Genomic DNA, 21,510 nt, shown 5'->3' with positions numbered 1-21,510 from the left:
CATTTGTCAATGTGGGAAGAGAAGCTTTGAACAAAACGAAAGAATAATTAATTTTATTGACTATTTTTACTTCTATTTTCTCTGGGTCCCGAAAAAATTCTTATTATTGAACTTCATTATTTGATCTAGTTCGTATGTGGAGAATATTATTTTTTCCTAACTTTTTTTAATGTTATTTTTGGTGTCTGAGAAAAGATTGTACAATCTATTGAGGACACCTTGCTGTGAAATTTAAAACTGCAACTGCCTTTTCTTGTTTGATGCTGAGATTGGTTTTGACCTTCAAATCATCACAAAAGAGAAAAGATAAAGAAGTTGAAACAGCTGCTAGAAACTGTGGGGGTGGACATTGGCTAACTGTTATCAAATATAGCCTCCACTAAAAGATAAAAGGATTGCTTCTAGCCACTATGGAAATGGAGAAACCCTATTTACAACTTAACTGTAAACCTATACTGGAAAAAAATCATGAAGCCACTGAGCAAGTTTGCGCTAAAATAAAAGAGATTACTACAGAAATAAAAAGCAGAAACCCTATTTTAAATTTACAAACTGACCTCCAGATTTCACCTGACCATCTTACAGATCAAAAAACAACAGAAGAGGCATCAATCAACACCAAAGAGTATTTTAGGTCATTTTACACACAACCTATTGAGATTTTTGATGACCAAAACGTAACTTTAACTAAACTATATACAACTTCAAAAGCGACAGGAATTGATGCACAAATGCAATTTATTGAGAACTATGATAACTTTCATAATACACTACTAATTACAAAATTGGACATAACTGAGTGTCTTACTCAGCAGAATCAAACATTGAGACTTGAATCTTTAAAGCAACAAGGGATTAATTACAAAGGAGTCAGCTTCCCTAAACAGAAGATGGGATGTGTTTGTTTGATCCAAATGATATTACAAGGAATAAAGAGAGACTCATTTCTTGATATAGAAGCTCTGTTATAGAAACCTGCTTGGCACAAAAAGAAAGCCAGAATAAGTCTTAAAAATGAGTTTTAAAATTGTATGTAATGGATTAAAAAGGCTTTTTAGACACGGATTGATCTAAGGTTTAAGACTTAGACTTATAACCGAGAGGAAATTTTTTTTGCTTAGTAGAATATATATGTGAAATAGAGTAAGATTGTATTTTTTGAATTAATATGTTTATTTTATGTATGATAATTATTCTGTAATGGAATGAGAATAAGAAAAGATTGTGCTAATAGGAGACATGGTATTAATAAATGAGGAGCTAGTAGAATAAAAAGTTGTCCATTATCTCCACTATTGTTTATATTATCCCTGGAGGTACTAAACAGAATGATTCAGAAAGATGAGCAGAGAGAAATTTTCAAATTGCAAGCCTTTGCTGATGATCCTGTTTTTATAATCGAAGAGCCATTACAATCAGGGATAAGGCTAATGGAAGTACTGCGTGAATATGGTGAAATGGCAGGCCTAAAGATAAATAAGGAAAAAAACTAAAATGCTCGTGAAGAATATGATTAGAACACAGAAAAATGAACTAGCTGATAGATTAGGCATTCAGATCACAAAGAAAATAAGATACTTAAGGATACAATTAACAGCTAGGTGTGTGACAATTAAAAGAGACAATTATGATAAATTAATGGAACAGATTAAAACTGACTTGGATAGCTGGACAAACCTTCAGCTCTCTTTTATGGGTAGAATTGCCGTAATCAAAATGAACGTACTACCTAAAATATTATTTCTATTTCAGTGTATACCAATTAAATTAGAAAAGGAATTCTTTCGAAATTTCAACCAATCCATACTTAAATTCATTTGGCAAGGAAAAAAAGCAAGGATTAAATTAAAATTATTACAGGATGTTAAGGAAAGGGGGGGGGCTCTCGGCCTCCCTGACCTGGAAAAATACTATCAATCTACAATTTTACTATGGGTGCGGGATTGGATTCGACTGGAAAACCGGAGATTATTAAAATTGGAAGGTCATGACATGCAGACTGGATGGCATGCTATGTTATAGGACGAGAAACATAAAGTTCACCAGTACTTCCGGAGGCACTACATTAGACGGCGTTAATAGATGTATGGACCAAAATCTGGCAACAGAATTACAGGCAAGTTCCCAATTGGATTTCAACATTAGAAATGTATATACACCCAAGATTTATCCAGTTAGGGAAAGTAATAACTTATAAAAACATATTAGACGAGAGAGGAGAATTAAAATTGAGGAAAAATCTTCAAGATGCAGGGATAGAATTAGAATCATGGGCATACCTCCAGCTACAAGCAAGATATAGGAAAGACAAAAAAGAATGGCGTATAAAAATAGAACCGACAGAACTAGATAAAATATTACTAGGGCCCGAGGATAAAATGATTAAAAAAATATATCACTTTCTTTTAGATCAGGCAATATATGAAGAACAGGTCAAGGAGACTATGCTAATTTGGAGAAGGGGTTTTGGTTTCAGTATCCATCTGCATATTTGGCAAGAACTGTGGGAAAGAAAAAGGAAACTCACTCTAGCTACCTCGTACAAGGAAAATCTCTACAAGATGTTTTATAATGGCACTTCCCACGCATAAGGCTAGCCAAAATGGGTCCAAATATCTCGCCTTTATTCTGGAAATGTAAAACAGCAATAGGATCATATTATCATATGTGGTGGGAATGCCCAAAGGCCTGTGAGTACTGGAATAGGATACGAAGATGGCTGAAAGATATATTAATGTTGGACTTAGAGTTAAAACCTGAATTTTTCCTGTTGGGAATAACTACAGAGAAATACAATAAGGGAACAATCTATTTGCTGTTACATATCTTGACTGCAGCTAGGCTTGCGTTCGCGCAAAAATGGAAGAGCAAAGAAATTCCCACAGAGGAAGAGACACTATATAAAATATTATCATGTGCGGAAATGGACAGGCTCACAGTGGTATTGAAAGACAAATGTAGATCATTTTATTTTGAAACCTGGGATAAATTTTACTGCTGGAGGGATTTGAGGAGGATGGTTGGGATTATAGGCTAGCGTTAAGATAGAAATATATGTAATTTTAGAATAAGTATTGTATATAAAATTTAGATGTATATTCAGAGATGAAGAATCAATTGTAAAATGTGGAATAATTTGATAAGAATGTATATACTGGAATGTCACATTATATCCAATGTTTTTTTTTTAATTGTATTATAAATAAAATTTTGAAAAAAAAAACCAATAGCAATAGCACTTAGACTTAACAAAAAAAAAGAAAGCCAGAATAAGACTTAAAAATGAGTTTTAAAATTGTATGTAATGGATTAAAAAGGCTTTTTAGACACAGATTGATCTAAGGTTTAAGACTTAGACTTATAGGGCTTAGTAGAATATATATGTGAAATAGAGTAAGATTGTGTTTTTTGAATTAATATGTTTATTTTATGTATGATAATTATTCTGTAATGGCATGAGAATAAGAAAAGATTGTGCTAATAGGAGACATGGTATTAATAAATGAGGAGTTAGTAGAATAAGAATAGAATATATTTAAGAAATGGTTTTTTTTCTTTTTAGATATTATAATTATTATGTTATGAAAAGAGGGAAATTGGGGATACTCGAAGCATAAATATTAGTCCTATGTATGGTTAAACTTAAATATGGTAACTGGAATCTTGTAAAGCTTAAATACAGGATTGAGATTTATAGAGTTAAATGGTTATTGATAATTTTATTGATTGATTGAATTTTACTAGAAATGTATTAATCTGAATATGGTATATGATTTGTAGGAAATTAGAGAGGGATTCTTTAATGAGTTAACCTGAGTTATATATAAATGTTTTGGTTTTTTGGATAATTGATTACCCGATCTCCATGTTGGCTTCCCAAGCACCTTGTTGTAAAAAATTGAAAAATTTAATAAAACTTGTTTTTTTTTTAAAAAAAGAGTCTTGACTTGAATAATAATATTTCTGCCAAGTGTTTATAGGATTTTGGCTTTTTATTATTAAGATACATTTTGTGAATGACATCACTAACTATTTCAGCCCCATTCTCATGGATACTATATTGACATCATCCTTTATGCCATAATCTTGCTCCAAATGGGTAATACTTAGTTTTTTTTAATGTATCAGTGTCTTTCATAACCTACCTTCAGTGAGCAGTGTGATGTTTACCAGTTGTGTGATTATATTTATCAAATGTCTTGTAAATATTGGGTAAGCTGTATCTTCTCTAAAACTTTTCTCCCCAAATTGTATTAATCATATCTTTGAATTATTTTGTTTAAATCATGTTAGATAACCTGAGTCATTACACTTTGTTTATATTAAATACTATCTCAGCAATAGAATCTTAAGTCATAATATTTTGTTTATGTATCTTTTAATCATCTGGAAAAATGTTTTTCCTAAAAATGTAATTGCTAGGTATAGCTAAAGTTTTGAAAACTTGGAGCCCTTAAAATAATGTTTATTTAGTTCTGCTGAAACACAGTATTGAAGACTTAATAATAGGGAATTTAATTTGGCACTTTTTGCAAAAAGGATGTGAATATTACATTTGCAGCTTTATCACTTTTAACGTTAACTCTTGTCTTATAAGGATGGGCTAGATCTTGTTATAATTGGAGATTAAAGCCCTGTTTTATTACAGACATGTTTCATTACTATAATAAAAACAATCCCATGAAAGTGTTCCTTTCAGAAATTATTTTGAATGTTATAAATAGAATAGAAGTATAATTATTATTTAAATTATATGTGGGATCTCAGCTTACACTATCACCAAATTAATTGTCTGACTCTATCATAACATTAGGATTGTTTTTAAATTCAAGATAATTGTAGAATTCATGGAAAGCTCTTATTGTGTGATATAAATATATGTTATATTTCCTCTGCTGTTGGTGCTACTATTTTTTTCTATTTCAAATTTATAACAGTGGAAGAACAGAGTTATCAAAATTGTTCTCTAGACATGGGTGCTTAGAAAAAAATGGCAACCATGGGATTTGCTCATTTACAAAATTATTGCAACATTAAGTGTGACATTAAGTATGGCCAGTAACAAAAGAGAAGTGATAAAACATAAATTATCAGAAATCAGACTTGGTAATCTGTCCATATTACCCTCCCTAGATTCCAGGTAAATCTGTTTTTTCCAGAAACATATATACTACAATGATTTTAAAGTGTATGTGTTAGTGTATGACACTCCATAAAATAATATAACTCTGTAGTCAGCACTTTCCTTTGCAGTATGCAGTATGCAAATTCTCTTTTGCTTAATATTAAAATAATCATTAAAAATGTTGAAACTATAGTGAGGCTCAGGGATCAATTGAAATTGCCCCTAGACAGGCTAATGTCCATGAGTGCAACGTAGATATCTCAGAATTAACTAATTCAGCAGGCAAGAAAGACAGAAATATCATCCTGTAAAGAATGTGAACCAATCTGCTTTTCATTAAGGTTGGCAGATACCTGCAATGATGCAAATGTTGGCAGGCATAAAAAGTATAAAAGACTGCAAGTAACATTCATATAAAAGAAAATATCATTAACTGTGAAATGTATTTATTTACTTACCACAGCTATTTCTATACTGCCTGATTCACACATTCTAAGAAATATAAACATTTTGCAATGAGCACTTTGGCAAAACCAAATCAGTTCTGGGATTCCCCAGTCTACGGCTACCATAATATTATTAGTGAAGCTTGAATTAATTCAAAAGATGGAAGTTGAAGAGAGTAATGATATTTGATCCATGATTTTGGCATGTTGGTAGAATATTCAGTGATGCAGATATCAGAGTTTATCTTAAATCACCCATTCTTGGCTTCAATCTTTTTTTTGCACTTTCCTTTCTGCTTCAACCTTTGCCTTTATGTTTCTACTGCTATTTGTCAATATCTAAAAAGCACTCTCTCTGTGTATAAACATACATATTTGAAATCTTAAAAGGATAGCAGCACAGGGACAAATAGATGTCAGAAATTAATAACGGAGGCTATCCCCCCAAAGAGAGGACAACTTTTGAGCTGCTATGGGAAAGTTCTTAATAGTTTAAGACAAAAACTGTACAGTACTAGAAATAACTGTTGTGCAAAGAATAGATATCTGTATAAATCAAACTTCAGTTTACCTTCAACTTACAAAATTGTTGGATTATGTGAACAATCTCTGTAGTACAACATTCTGTTCTTGCAGTAGCCAGTCAAATGGAAGCAGGGCATAAATGTAGTAATATACTCCTACTTATTTGAATATACACAGGGCTTTTTTTTTTGTCATAGAATGCCCAGAACGGAGTTCTGGCACCTTTTTTGGATGGAACCTTGTAGGATAGGCAAGGCGGGTTGTATGATGTGTGTGAGTTCCGGCACCTTTTTTTTCTTCAAAAAAAGCACTGAATATACATATACCTGAATACATATACCCAAATACAAACCCAAATAAAAAATACCATGCAATGGTCTAACATGAGTTTGCTCTGGAGAGTCCCCAAACTATGTATGCTAATATACCACAAAGTTGAGCTAAGTGGAAATTCTTGACAAAATATCCCAGTTACCGGTACTTTGTGGGACTGGATTCTCCAGTGGGAAGTATTCTAATTCAGGAGATGTGATGTGAATCTGGACTGCATGACTCATAACCTGGCAATATGGTTCTTATAACCACAGCTGGGTTACTTCAAAAGTAGGGTTGCCTGCCTAATAGCTCATTTATTATATGTTTAGATATTTCACATTAGCAGGATATTACTCTAATATGCTTTAGCTTTGAATCAATGTTTGTAACTTCCTTTTACCTAACAACGAAGTTTGGATATTTAGAACACTGATATACATCAAATCAAAAATAATATAGTAGTAAAAATAACACTACAAGGTAAGAGATGTAAAAAAATATTCAATTAGTAAATTTAAAAAGCATAATTTTTCATGCCTGGATGAACAATAATTTTTTGATTTGGTGTCAAGAGGAAAACAAGATTGACAGCAAACTTAGCCCATTTGAGGGGCATATGAAATGTGTATTTGGCATGACATTGGGCAAAATAAAAGTTCTGTGTGTGGGTATTCAAACTGAAATAAATATGCTTCCATCCTGCAACAATATCTGTAATAATATCAACATCCACATCTGCCTATCCCAAGTAAGGACTCAATAGATAGATAAAAATGCCAAATCCAGTCTGAACATCTGGCTGACTGTGTGATGATCAATAATAATAATAGGCACCTTGGGTGCAATCTTAAAACTAATCAAGGAGAGAAGCAACCTAGAACTAAGGAGAAACTTCCTGACAGTTAGAACAATTAACCAGTAGAACAACCTGCCTCCAGGAGTGGTGAATGCCTCAACACTGGAAGTTTTTAAGAAGAGACTGGACAGCCATTTGTCTGAAATGGTATAGGGTTTCCTGTCTGAGCAGGGGATTGGACTAGATGACCTCCAAGGTCCCTTCCAACTTTATTATTATTGTTGTTGTTGTGATTGTTTTTACTATTATTATTATTAATTGGAGCACCACTTGAACACCATTGGTACTGACAAATTGCAATTGCAAAAGGCGGCCTTACTAGGAACTGCTTCCATCCTGCGATGATATCTGTAATACCATCAAACATCCACATCTGCCTATCCCAGGTCCTTGGTAAGGACTCGATAGCTAGACAAAAAATGCCAAATCCAGTCTGAACATCTGTCTGACTGTGTGATGATCAATAATAATAATAATAATAATAATAATAATAATAGATTAGAAGGAGCAGTAGCAAAAGGCAAATATAAGTGCAGTGTTCAACATTTTTCAAATCAATGCCTTGGCCATATATTTGCGGCATAATTTATTTGTTCAGCTATACATGTGCACCTTCCTCTATTTGGGAATGAGTTGCACCATGAGATACAACTGATTGAGCAGGCTTTTCTGCACAGATACTTAACAAATGTCAGATAAAGGGTACACAGAGAGTATAATACCTTCAAAGAGACTCAACTAGTTCTACAAATTATTTGTAAAATACACCAGCGTACAGAGGCAGGATGAACAGATTGGCCTTCAATGTAGTAGGACTTCAGTAAATGAAATAATACATGTTATTATTACTCCCCATCTAATCTCCCCTTTCAAATCTAGGGTGCAAATAGAATTACATAGTTGCAGCTAACTTGTTTTTAATTAAGATCTGCCATAAATCAAAAGCTTATTAATCTTAGCACCATCCGTATTGTTGCTGAATAGCATCTGGTTAACTGTTTCATTGTCTCTAGTTGGTTGCTACGCAAAGATATCAGGCGTATAATGCAGCCCATTGAATGGAAAGAGTGACAGAAATACAAAGCATTTGGTGTTTATCAAGGGACAGAATTTGTAAATAGGTAATTTGAAACAAGATATTATAGAGACACCTTGAAACTTAAAAGGATGGAAGTTGCAAAAAAAAGTATCTTGGAGATTACAATTTAAAAACAAGAATATCCATAAACAAAATATACAGCTTGGAATACTGAGGTTCAAGATTTGAACAAGTCATTAAGATACTTTACTCTGCTTGTCCTCTTTGCACTAAACGAAGACACCTAGCCATGTGACGTTGAGTATATTTGGTCTGTGGGAGGGTATTTTCATTTAAGTTTTTATATTATCTCAAGGATGTTTTTTTCAAAAGACAACTGGATTTTGTTTTTCCTTGGCGATATTTCACTTCTCGTCCAAGAAGCTTCTTCAGTTCTGACTTGGAGATATTTCACTTCTCATCCAAGAAGCTTCTTCAGTTCTAACCGAAGCTTCTTGATTGAGAAGTAAAATGTCTCCAAGGAAAAACAAAGCCTAGTTGCCTTTTGAAAAAGCACCTTTGGGACACCCATGACATTTTTTTCATTAGTTTTTGTTTAGTTTTACTTCTCCAAATGTTGTTTTCTAATGTTTCAGCCTTTTGTTATTAATTTGGCTACACTCACAATCAATATATAGGATTCTTAACATGGCAGGAAGATCATTTTACTGTGGTCTGCCATCAATGCAATGCATAATATAAGGTTAAATTGTTCTATTTCATACTAATGTTTCTTATACATGGATATTAATTATTGTAAACATATTTTGATTTATTTTTTCCTGTCTGATAAAACAAAAGCAGTACATTTTCTTGTTCTCTGTAAACATCTTAGCCACTGAATCAGCCATATTAAATCTGAAAAAAAAAAGTTTTACCCCAAGATAAAACATCCAGGGAAAATCAATATATAATATCTGCATATTTTCCTGCACATATAATATCTTTATTTGGCTCAAGATGTACACAAGTATTTTAAGTTGTATAATTTTTTTCACCTGAGCAGATGGCATAATGACTGTTGTAATCTTAGTAATTAAAACATTTCTGATACAGAATTATTGTTTCAGCTCTAAAATCTAATGTATATTTTAATAATTTCTGACTTAATTCACAATAGCTTAGGATATTCAGTTCCAGAATCAATTAATTTAGATAAGATTATAAAAGTAGAGGGTTTTATTTTCAGCATGTATAATCAACCTGCATTTTTAAACAAAATATTACTTTAGGATCAGCACCAATACTGTCATGCTGGCTATGATGTTCAACTTCATTGCTGTCCTGGCTTCATTGAGTGTGGAGGTGATTTAGGACAAAATGAAGCAATACAGTAATATTCTTCACTTACTCTGTGGCTTTTCTTTTGGACATCTACATACATTGGGGAAGGAGAAAAGGGGCAAGGAAGAGCTAGACCTAAGATATAGAGAAAAAGGTCTATTGATGTATCTTATCCCAGATTTTTCTCTGAATCTCTGCAGGAACATGATGATGCAGAAATACAAGGAAAGGTACTATGTGACCTATAGCTCTATACTGAAAGGTCTGAAAAGAGCTTATGAACATTGGGAGTTGAGTTGCAAGATAAGACAGTATATAAAGGAAGTGTGTGCAGTTACTACCACAGTATAACATCTCCTCTTTATGCACACTTTTATACGTGTTAATATGTAAAATTGAGGATGGGGAACTTTGGGTATTTAGACTCAGTAGTGATTGGCTAAGCGTATGCTTTGTCCTTAACCAATATTTTCCTTCAAAAAAATTTAACAGAAACCTACTCAGACTACTCACCAGCTGCATGATACTGTTTGCTTTATAAAAGAGATTGCTTTTCCACAGCATGAACAAAAAGCCATCTAGGGAAAGGCAACAAAGATGGTTCAAGGTATGGCTAGTTTATCTTGGTCAAAAGGGGAAATAACACTTGAATGAAGAGTTAAACAGAAGGAATGTTAAGTTCAAGTTGGAAAACTGCAACTCACTCTATCAATACATCATAAAGATTGTGCTTTATACAGTATATATTACTAATGGAAGCATCTTGCTTGCTTTCTTAGCTGTTTGTTTTCTTGTTTTCCCCACTGCATTAGATTTTCATGACTTTTTCCATTAGCTTTTAAGTCTTTTTTCAACTAGAATAATAGCTAAACTCTATTTCCATCCAACTGCCATTCTAGCTGTTCTCTGTGGGTTGCATATATTTTCAGTTTGTTGTTTGGAAAGCTAGAAATACTATTCTAGATATCTTTAATGAGAGATACATGCCTGAATCTCCAAACAATACTCTGAAAATGTTCCCAGAATATAAAAAGTGGCTTGCATTATCTCATCTTTTTAAGTGCTTTTTTCTTGTTTTGTTTCTTGTCCAGTACTTGCATCTACACACTCCAAAAGAAATAATTGACAGCTGTTTGTATTTTATTTTGGCCCATCTATGATTCCTTGTACAAAAACATGAGGCAGCCTTTGGAAAGATTTACTTTTTCTTTTAATGCTAAAAGAAAATGTTTACCAAATGCAGTTCCAGAGATTATTTAATACTTTCATATATTTGCCAGCTAAGTGGTACCAAATGCCAAGGATCTGATTTTAGATTTTGTTTCCAACACATGCTTAAAATTGCTACAGCTGTGTCTACATCCACATTACAATTGACTTTTTTAAAAGGTAATTCACCAGTCTTCCATTATTGCTCAGTGTCTAAGCAATCAAGGTATATATAAACACTGTTTTGTTGCTAGTCATGATTGCAAGTTCTATATTTTTTCTACCAGAGATTATGCCTTAGAAATCTGAGAGGTTTCATTCCTTGGTTTAATAATTTGCCAGGGAGGGTAAGACATAAATCAAGTATCTGCTAGCAATCCTGTCTATATACAGGTGATCCTTGACATGCAACCATTCATTTAGTGACTATTCAAAGTTATAACACCACTGAAAAAAGTGACTTGCAACCAGTCCTCACATATACAACCATTGCAGCAGCCCCATGTTCACGTGATCAAAATTCATGTCATTGGCAACCAGTATGTATTTGCGATGGTTGCAGCATTCCGAGATTACGTGGCCGCCATTTGTAACCTTCCCAGCTGACTTCTGACAAGCAAGTTGAAGGGAGAAGCCAGATTTGTTTAATAACTGTATGATTCACATAACAACTGCAGTCATTTGCTTAACAAATGTGGCAAAAAGGTTGTAAAATTGGGTGTGACGCCCTTAAGCACCTTGCTTAACAATGTAAATTCTGATCTCAGTTGTAGTCATATGTTGAGAACTACCTGTATACTTTTAATATAGTAGTGTTCTCTTTTTGTTCAAAGAAAAATGTATAGATGTGTTTACCATTAGGCCACTTTTTAAAAATACTGCTTCAATTTATTTTTGATTTGGATTTAAACATATTAAAGTCAGTCCCAATTAACTGGACAGCTAGATTTCTCTTATGCTTCTAATGCTGAGGAAATCTGGATTATCCGTCTATTTGAATCTGGGTGTAACCTTCCATGATGTGCCAGAGAATCCTATCCTTGGACAGCATGCAGGGGACATCTTTGGGAGATCTTCCGCAGAATATAAATGTATCCTTAGAATATTGCTATCCATCATCATCAGAGCCAGAAATTTTGCAGTGTAAGACAAAAGAGACTCTCCTTGTTTCCAGAGTCAGTAACTGACCAGATTGATAAATGAAATTTTCTTCAGTAATGCAGAGTGGCAAATGTGCTTCATTTCAGAGGAGGGCAGCAGGTTAGCATAGGTCGTGCAGAGCATGCTGTGTAGAAGCTACAGTTTTGTCCTGCAGCAAAGGAACAGCTCTGGTTCAGTTACTGCTGTTCCTCCCACACAACCTGACAGCTGAGGCAAACATCTCATTCTGCTTAGAAGCACGGCAGGCCCTGATCCTCACTCCTTTAAAACAATTACTTTATTCAGGACAGCATCAGCCAGCCAGAACAGGGGGTTGACTATATTGTTCAGATCTCATGGGGAAAAAGAAAGCATAGTTTTGTTCTTCTCCCCTCTTATCTGTAAATTAGCTTTCTCCTGCTGTGCTGCATAGAGCTAAATTGGTTCCAACTTGCAATCTGAGCTTTTATAGCTTTATGGTGAGGAACTCAAGGAAAAAGGAAAGGATATCACCTCTCCTATCCTCTCTCTTAAAACATTGTAGAACGCAGAAAGATTAAAAACACATCTACACTCAAATCCACCGTGATACACGTTCTTTGTCTACAACACTTCTATCTCTAATGGGTTCCCCCAGGATTACTAATTAAAACTTTGTAAGAAGTACATCATTTTTTATAATATTCACTGTGAAACATGCAGTGTTTTTGGTATAGTGCAGGATTCTGGATAAGATGCTTTTTAAACCAGAATATATCATAATCTGACCTATATACAATCATATTAAGTACTTATTACTCTGAAGGATCCTTGTTGCTCTCTGAGCTTGGTTGTTTTCTTGCAGATGTTTCATTACCCAATCTAGGTAACACCATCAGTGCTGGTCTCAGTGCTAGTTTGGGTAATGAAACATCTGCAAGAAAAGAACCAAGTTCAGAGGGCACCAATGATCCCCCCATTTCAACCTTGAGCTACAAATATTCTCCTTTATTGGTAACTTGTACTGTATATCTAAACTGTCCTTCATCCTTTTATCAGGAATATAAACTTAGAAACAAAACTTAATATAGTACAGTGGCATAAAAGTAACAACACAAGAAACAGAAAAATGTATTACTGTACAGTACAGAAGTATTGGATTTTTATAATTCTCTAATTTACTGCTATCAGAACTAGCAAAACTGAAAGGATTTGGGGTAGTCTGTATCAATTGATATTAAAAATCCCCAAACTTAAACGTGTCCACAGTGGTGAGTGATCATTATATAACTGGTCTGGGACCCAGAGTATATGCAGTGAGCCACATGGTTGTGTTAGAGATTTGGATTTTTGTTTCTTGGCTGTCTGTATTTTAACTTTTGTAGCATTTGTAATAAGGAACAGGCAGAAGGCATGGGAAATGGATAGCCAAGCAAAGGTGAGGATAAAGCCTCAAATTGAAACAGACAAAGATCATCAAAAGATAGAGGCTGCTTTTTTAGAAGCAGTTATAATTTAGGAAGATCAAAAACCTGAAATTTGAATTAAGTAGAACTCAACATCCTTAATTCTTCTTTGTCATTTTGGATTCTTATTTCTGTTGTTACTAAATTTAAAAAATTGTAGTACTGTAGCTTTCCTGCCAGTTCAGAGACTAAACAGAGCCTGAGTTTGAATGCACTCCTAGAATTCTACTGCTTGGGGTTTGATGAGTACACTGAACATATTTCAAACCAAGTTTAATATCTCTTTTAGAGTTTTTAAAATTAAGCTTCATTTTGTTCATTTCTTATGAGCTTGTTTTGTTTTCAAAAAAGGAATGGATAAAAATAGCTAAAATCTCTAGAACACACCTCTATGATACAGATCCAAATAGTTTCTATAGAATGCTTTTAATTTTATTTTTCATTTTTTTAATCTTTATATTTGCCAGAATGGCAGTACAGATTGTGGAACCCTATCGTTGTCACAAAGGAGGTTTATACACTGTAACGTAAATTGCTATATTTATGTAAGTGTGGTAAACTACCTGTGAATTTTCTTAAGCTAATAAATGCTCATATAAGAGTATTTACCTCTTATCTCTTGGTATATCTGTTCCATCACAGTTTCTATTCCAAAGTTCCTCAACAAGAGTTTGCAAATGGCCCAGAATTACAGTACCTTTATTCTTGTTGGCTTTCACAGCACTAAGCACAAGACATAAAAATACTTGAGGTAACACAGGTGCTCTAGTAACAAAAATCCTTTTTCCAATGTTTTATTCAAAAGGGAAAAATGAAAAACCCAAGCAATCTGGACTATGTCCCCTGCTGAATATTAGAAGAAATTTTGCAGGAATCTTGTCACTTTTAATTCTACTTATTTATTTGGGTCTTAATGCCTTTAAAGGATGTGCTAGTGCAGCTAAAATTCAGGAATCACGAGAAAAGATGAGGAAATCATTTTTTCCATTGAGGAAATGCTTGACTAACTTCCACAGAGTTCCAAGATTTACCAGCTAAGCCTGACCTCAGAGCAATTATTCCTGTACTACAACTAAGTTGGAAGTAACCAACCAAAGAAAAGCAACATTTGGGGAGTGTAAGGAATGAAGCAGATATGGGAGTGGCACAAACACTTTGGGTGGATATGTTCTCAGTAGAATGTAGGGAGGTACACAATACCAGATCATGACATTCTGGCACAACACCATCTGTTCATCTCTCATTTCAAAGGATTTTTTTCCAATTTGGCAGTACATTATTGATTAGGTTATATTGTTGTTCCCATGACATTTTATGTCTGTTCATTGTTTTCTGTCCCTCCCTACGACATACCACTTTTGTTTATTGCCTGTTTATTTCTCAGAAAAAGCCACTCTATAATGCTTCTGTGCATTGGTTCCCAAAATGCATTATCTTTTATAGTTCTGCAAACTATATGGATTGTGCAGTCTTAATTTTAGACTTCTCTTACATAGGGGACAGGAAAGTGAATGATTATTTAGAATGAGGGTTCCAGCTGAGTGGGTCCAGAAAACATGAACCCATTCTGATTGTAGAAAGAGTCTGTAGTGAAACTATCAAAGTTTAATAGAAATCACAGCTGGAGAGAAATCTTCTTGCCAAATAGGATGCGCTTCTTCATTTTTTTTCCTTGAAAAAAATTGTTTTATTTTAGCTTCACTGCTGTAATTAAGGGGCAGCTTACTCTAATTCCATTACCAAAATGGTCATTGAACCAGCTAGAGTCTCCTTGTAGCTCCCACTGGGAGCATATGAAAGAGACAATATATTAAGTATTTTTAAGAAATTAGGAGAGATGGGATAGGAAAAAGAGAAAATGTATGGAAGGGGAAAAACCCAGTCTCTGTTACAGGAACATTAACATAACAATTTAAGAAATGTCTTCCTAGTGTCAGCTGATCCTATAATCAGCTTGGTATTTTATATCATAATGAGCAGATCGAGATGTGTGATCTGCTTCTGTTTTCCAGCAGACTCCTGAGATTCACTATTAGAAACAAGTGCAAATTAATCATTCTGGGAATAGATAATTAAAATTATAGAGCAGAGCATATCTGAACATAAGCTCAGCCTAAGAATGTATTTTCAATTCCAGAACAGAGATCTGTTTATGTCTTTTCACATAAAAACATATGCTTTTTTTTCTTGACTACCTTCATTTTAGCAGTTTGATTATTATGTTATTGGTATGAGAGAAAGCTAATTTGTTATATTAGTGGATCCAAATTTATTTTCTGCCCATTCATCATAGTTAATAATAGCAAATGTTATTTGAGCTCCAATCTTTATGAAACCAAGTTAGCACCATTAGCACCAAAGTTATAGTTTTGGAAAGTTATTCTTTAATTTGTCATATTTTTACTATCAAATTAGGGAGGAGTGATGATTTTCTCTCATACAATATATCAAAATAACTTGGCAGGCAAAATGCCTTTGGGTTGCCTTGGTTGATAGGAAAGACACCATGTTGATGGATTTTCAGATCTTTTAGGTTATCAATTCAGCACACCCAAATAGTATAATCAAATAATTCCTTAATTCCTATACCCATTCAAAGATACACAAGAATAAACATGCATAAGTGCTAATGTAAGTTTAGAGCAGGGCAGTTAAATCTGATTATTCTAATTTATCTAGAAAAGTACAAGTGAACTTTGAAGTTTATTATAGAGAAGGGAAGTCACAAGCCATACAATTTTGGGTGACTGATATTTCTTCATAAGGAATAGAATAAATGTTGGTTGAATAGGGTTTTTTTTTAAAAAAAATCCTCAAACTTAAGCAAGTTTTAATTAAATTATATGCCACCGATGTCGCCTTTAGCTCTTTGTATTTCTAAGAAGCCAGTTCTGGGCTTGGTTGGGAAATATGACTCTGGAAAAATACATTTTTTTTACAAGAAGGCCAGCTGCTTTGTTCTGGGTAAATCCTACAAAAGAGTCTCAGTTCCAAGGATCTAGGTGTATTCATCTGTTTTATATTGGCGTCTCAATAATCAGTCATTTGAGCTAATAGCCATTTATTAATTTGTCTTTTGTTCTGAATCAGATTACATCGTTCACTAATCTTCTCACATTTCTACTCCAAGAAGCTTAACAAAAAGCTACATAAATTGCGATAAATTTCTGCCCCCAAAATAGAGAAAGCCTATCTGTAGTCGAATGCCTGAGTCAAACAGTGAGGCACTGCAATATGTTTATGAAATAAATTACACCAATAATGTATCTTTTATGAAGCGTACCTTAATTCTTGATAATTATTTCCCCAGTGGCTTTCTTAAAGTTGTAGCATGTACAATCTTGTACTGTGGAAATGGAAATGAAATGTCGGTGCTACTTAGGAAGGCATTAATTTGTAATCACAGGTAGTCTTGTTAGAAAAGAAAAATAACATGATTAAAAGCAGTTTAGGGAGTAAGCAAGTGAAGAGGCTAATGATTGTACACAGTTTTTTAGTTATGGTGAGACAGCACTACTTCTTTGAAATGTAAAAGTATATTAATGAATTAGATCCTTCAATTAAAAAATTGCTGTTTTGTAAGGGACACAAGGAGTGTGAAATAGTATATGGTTTGCAATTGGTTTCCCTTTTTTAATTTTTAATAGATGCACATGGATTCTCAGGAAGCCACAGAAAGCAAAGCAAGAGAGACAAATACAACGAACTTGCTTCTGCTTCCTTTCTGGGACAATCATCTAAAAAAGAATTAACAATAGATGGTAGGACTTCTTTGAAAGACAAACATCTACCCAAAGGTACATCAGAGTCCAAAGACAGAAAAGCTCAAGTTTTCCAGAACCAAAGGTTTTCTGATCATGCACACCACACCAAGATATTATCAAAATCAATATTGGATGAAAATTATTGTAACGGGAAAGTTCTGTGCTCCAAAGGTAAGCATAGCTTTCGTTATAAGCTATAAGTATAATTTTACATTATAGTTAAATGGCACACCGTTGAACTAGGAGGTTTATTTGCAACTGTCTGCTTTGAATCGTTTGCACTGGAGTGCAATGAATTCCCATGCATTTATATAAAGCCAGGAGGTTGTCCATAGACTTTAGCAGAGGTCCCCAAAGTCTTTAGTTCATTGACCACTTCATAAAGTTTCAGTTGTTCTTCAACCCACAAACATTTATTATATGAAAATAATTTAATAAATGCTACTTTAAGTAATAGTAGTAGTAATACTAATACTACTACTAGTAATAATATGTCGAGACTATAGAAAGAGTGCAGAGAAGAACAGCAAAGATGATTAGGGGACTGGAGGCTAAACATATGAAGAATGGTTGCAGGAATTGGGTATATCTAGTTTAATGAAAATAAGGTCTAGGGGTGACATGATAATAGTGTTCCAATATCTAAGGGGCTAACACAAAGAAGAGGGAGTCAAGCTATTCTCCAGAGCATCTGAAGGCAGGACAAGAAGCAATGGATAGAAACTAATCAAAGAGAGAAGCAATCTAGAACTAAGAAGAAATGTCTTGACATTCAGTGGAACGACTTGCTTCCAGAAATTGTGGGTGTTTCAGTACTGGAGGTTTTTAAGATGAGATTGGACAGCCATTTGTCTGAAATGCTTGAGCAGGGGATTGGACTAGAAGACCTCCAAGGTCCCTTCCAATTCTGTTATTCTGTTAACCCCCTACTGAGCCACTACCTTGACATAGTTGTGAGAGGTTCAGCCATACTGAACAGGTCTCATCAGAGGAACCATACAAAGAATGTCTGTCTTATAAACAATATGGTGAAAGGAAATTTACAGTAACCCATACTAGATCAGCCATTGTATAAGACAACAAGAACTATGCTAGATGTTGGATTCCATGGACATCTGGTAATAAATGGTCTACAGCAGGGGTGTAAAACTGCTGGCCCATGGGCCAGTTGCATCATACGGAGGCCACGCCCACCCCAGTTCCGACAATGCAAAAAAAGTCACAATACGTCGTGACATGTCATGTGACATTGTGAGTTTGACACCCATGGTCTACAGTACTCAGGAGTATTGGCTGAGCAACCAGGGCCAGCAGCGGTAACACTATTGAAATAAAAGTTGTCTATCTGTTGCAAATACATAAATATACAAAGATTGAAAACAAAGAAATAATCATCTGTTATCACACTGTTATCATAAACCAAATATAACAAGAAAAGGATATCTGAAAGAATATACCAATTCTGGAAAGAACAATATTCAGAATCAGAAATAACAGAACAAGGCTAGCAGATTAACATCGATTTATACAAAATACAAAATAAAGTATTAACTGAAACAGAATTGGAAGAACTGCAAAGGTCTATCCAGGATGAAGAAAATAAAGCCTTGCCAGCAGTAACTCAGATTGTAGAGCCAAAGGGCGAGTTGGCAGTAGAGGTCAGCACCTCTAGGCACCCTGTCCTCTGCTTTCTCTTCAGAAAGAATAAAGCCCTCTAAAAAACAAAGAATAATTGCACATCTAGAACAGAGTTCCCCAACCTTTTCAGCTTTGTGGACCAGTGGGGGGAGGGGGAAGGTTCCATGTGGTGGGCAAGCGTAAGCTCCATTTATGTGAGTGGCAGGCACACACCTGCTACTTGCCCAAATGGAGCACACTCACACTTGTAGAAGTGAGGATGCACCTGCATACTCACCTACCACTTCAGGTGGCCTGGTTCTAAACAATTCATAGACCAGTAGTGGGCTGTGGCCTGGGGATTGGGGACCCCGATCTACAAAAGCACAGAAACAGCTAGCATAAGCATTAAAAGATACCAATACCATAATATCAAATATAAGCACCAGCTCACTGCAAGAAACAATCCAGGTAATGTATAGCATATAACAGCTGCTGTTATAATAGAATATCTTGGATACAAAATCAAAAATCAAGAAGAGCCACAAACATGGAAAATCAGGCATCTAGTTGAAAATAACCTCTTTCCACCTGAACAGAATGGAAATTGCCCAAAGAGCAGAGGAACAGAATATCAGTTCTTAATTGATAAGATGATTTTAGAAAATTGCAAGAGGAACATAACCAACATAAATGTAGCTTGGACTGATTACAATAAAGCATTGGACTCCCTGCTATATGACTGGATAGTCAAGTACCTAAAGTAACAGGAGTCAGTAGAAATAACAAAAGCTTTTTGCAAAAATCAAAATAGCCAAGATATTGCAATCGAGTTTGGATTGAACAAATATGCCAATCTTACCGTCAGCCAAGGAAACAAAGAAATCTGGAATCAAGATACCTTATGGAAATAATATCAAGAGCCTAGATGAAGAAAATCATTACAAATATCTGGCCATCAAAGACACTGAAAATTAGTAGTGAATATATCATGAGAGTGAAGAATATATTGAAGTCCAAACTCAGTGGAGGAAATACTATCAAGCAATTAACACCTGGGCAATTCCAGTCATTAGATACAGAGCTGGAGTTGTGTATTGGACTCAAGCAGAACTAAATGCCCTGGATAAGAAGACCAGAAAAAATAATCACAAAGAATCATATTTTTCATCCCCATAGCAGTGTTGACAGACTCTACTTACCAAGGAAAATAGATGGGCATGGAATGTTACAAGTACACCAGATGGTTGAAGGAGAAATAAAGATATTGAAAGAATATCTGAAGTGAAGAAGCTGCATTGAAGCTAGTATATCATGAGGATTGACTGAGTACTGGAGAGACCAAACTGGCCTAGAAGAAAGACCAAGCGAAGAACAGAAAATAGATATGGCAAGCAAAACATTACATAGCCAATACATTAAAAATAGTAGCAGGCAAAGCAAATAATAAGGGCTGGCAATGGGTAAGAGCATGAAAATTTAAGAAAGAGAATGAGGGCTATTTCTGCCTGTGCAAAACCAAGCCTCAAGAACAAAAGCATACAGAGAATGCATCCCAGAATTGAGAAGTCAGCAACAGACAGTAAATGCAGCCTCTGCAAAGAAGCTGAAGAAAATGGTTGACCATCTAGTTGGCTGCTGCAAGAAGACTAAACAGACTGTCAACAAACAGCGGCATGACAAAATAGCAACAATGGTGCATTGGAAGAACTGGAAGAAATACCATTTGCCTGCAAGCAATAATTAGTGGGACCACAAAATAATCCAAGCAATAATCAATAAAGTATTTGGTACTGTTCCAAAAAAAAAGGTGCAGAAAACATACTTTGCTTATTTGCTGGTCTGAAAAAGTTTCCAACATGCACAAAATAATTTCTTTGCTGAAGCTGAATCTTTGAAACAATGTGCTAGGTTTATTGTCAGTGTGGCAAGAAAGAGGCATCAAGGATGCTTTATTTGTTATTCTAATTAAACCTGCATTTTTAGTGAGAGGCTCATACAGTATTTTGTAAATGGCTATTTGAATTTCAGATACAACACTATCTCTGAATTAATAAATTAAACAAGAAAGTGGTGATAATAAAAGAACAAATGATCACGATAATAAATAATGAAAACAATTTAAAAATCTGACTAGATTAATTTATAATGAATTGGTATCATGTTTTAATATTTATTTTATTAGTTTCTCATCTATTAGTAATAGCACTTTAGGGGGTATAATTGCCAGAGAAAGAATAATCCAGAATATAAACCATCGTTATATCCAACATAAGTGAAGCAATTCAAGTTAGATTGAAACATTCCAATGGTGGGATTCAGCCAGTTCGCATCAGTTCAGCAGAACTGGAAGTTAATTTTTTGTTGCTCAGGCCCAGAATGGACTTCCAGAAGCAGCATCCACACAGAGAACCAATTATTCACATATTTGAATCCCACCACTGAAACATTCCATATATGATGTTAAGAGTAGAAATGTGTAGTTGGTATAGAAATATGCCATGAACTCTGTTGAATTCTTTGAGGACTTTGGGAACATTCCACCCCACCAACTAGCCCACCGACTTTATAATAGATGAATATCAGGTTGTTAGCAGGTCTTTTCCGCTTCAAAAGTCAATCAAAACTTTGCATCTGATAGTTTGCTGATGAAAGTTGCATATAACATGGCGCTTGCTTTTAAAAGGAGCTTCCATCAGAGGAATT

The 21,510-nt window shown here is 34.5% G+C and overlaps 1 protein-coding gene across 1 annotated transcript in view; it reads left to right on the top strand.

Annotated features, from left to right (window-relative positions):
- Positions 1-21,510, top strand: part of CUNH10orf90 (chromosome unknown C10orf90 homolog) — a 180,826-nt gene that overhangs the window by 122,213 nt on the left and 37,103 nt on the right. The window contains exon 5 of the mRNA XM_039351850.1: positions 17,071-17,358. Coding sequence (XP_039207784.1) covers positions 17,071-17,358 — 288 coding nt within the window. The remainder of the gene's footprint in view (positions 1-17,070; positions 17,359-21,510) is intronic.

The sequence above is a fragment of the Crotalus tigris genome, unplaced genomic scaffold (genome assembly GCF_016545835.1).
Source record: "Crotalus tigris isolate CLP2741 ecotype Arizona unplaced genomic scaffold, ASM1654583v1 scf7180000017536.10889498, whole genome shotgun sequence".
NCBI lineage: Eukaryota > Metazoa > Chordata > Lepidosauria > Squamata > Viperidae > Crotalus > Crotalus tigris.
The sequence above is the reverse complement of the archived record's forward strand: the minus strand, read 5'-3'. Positions and strand labels throughout refer to the sequence as shown.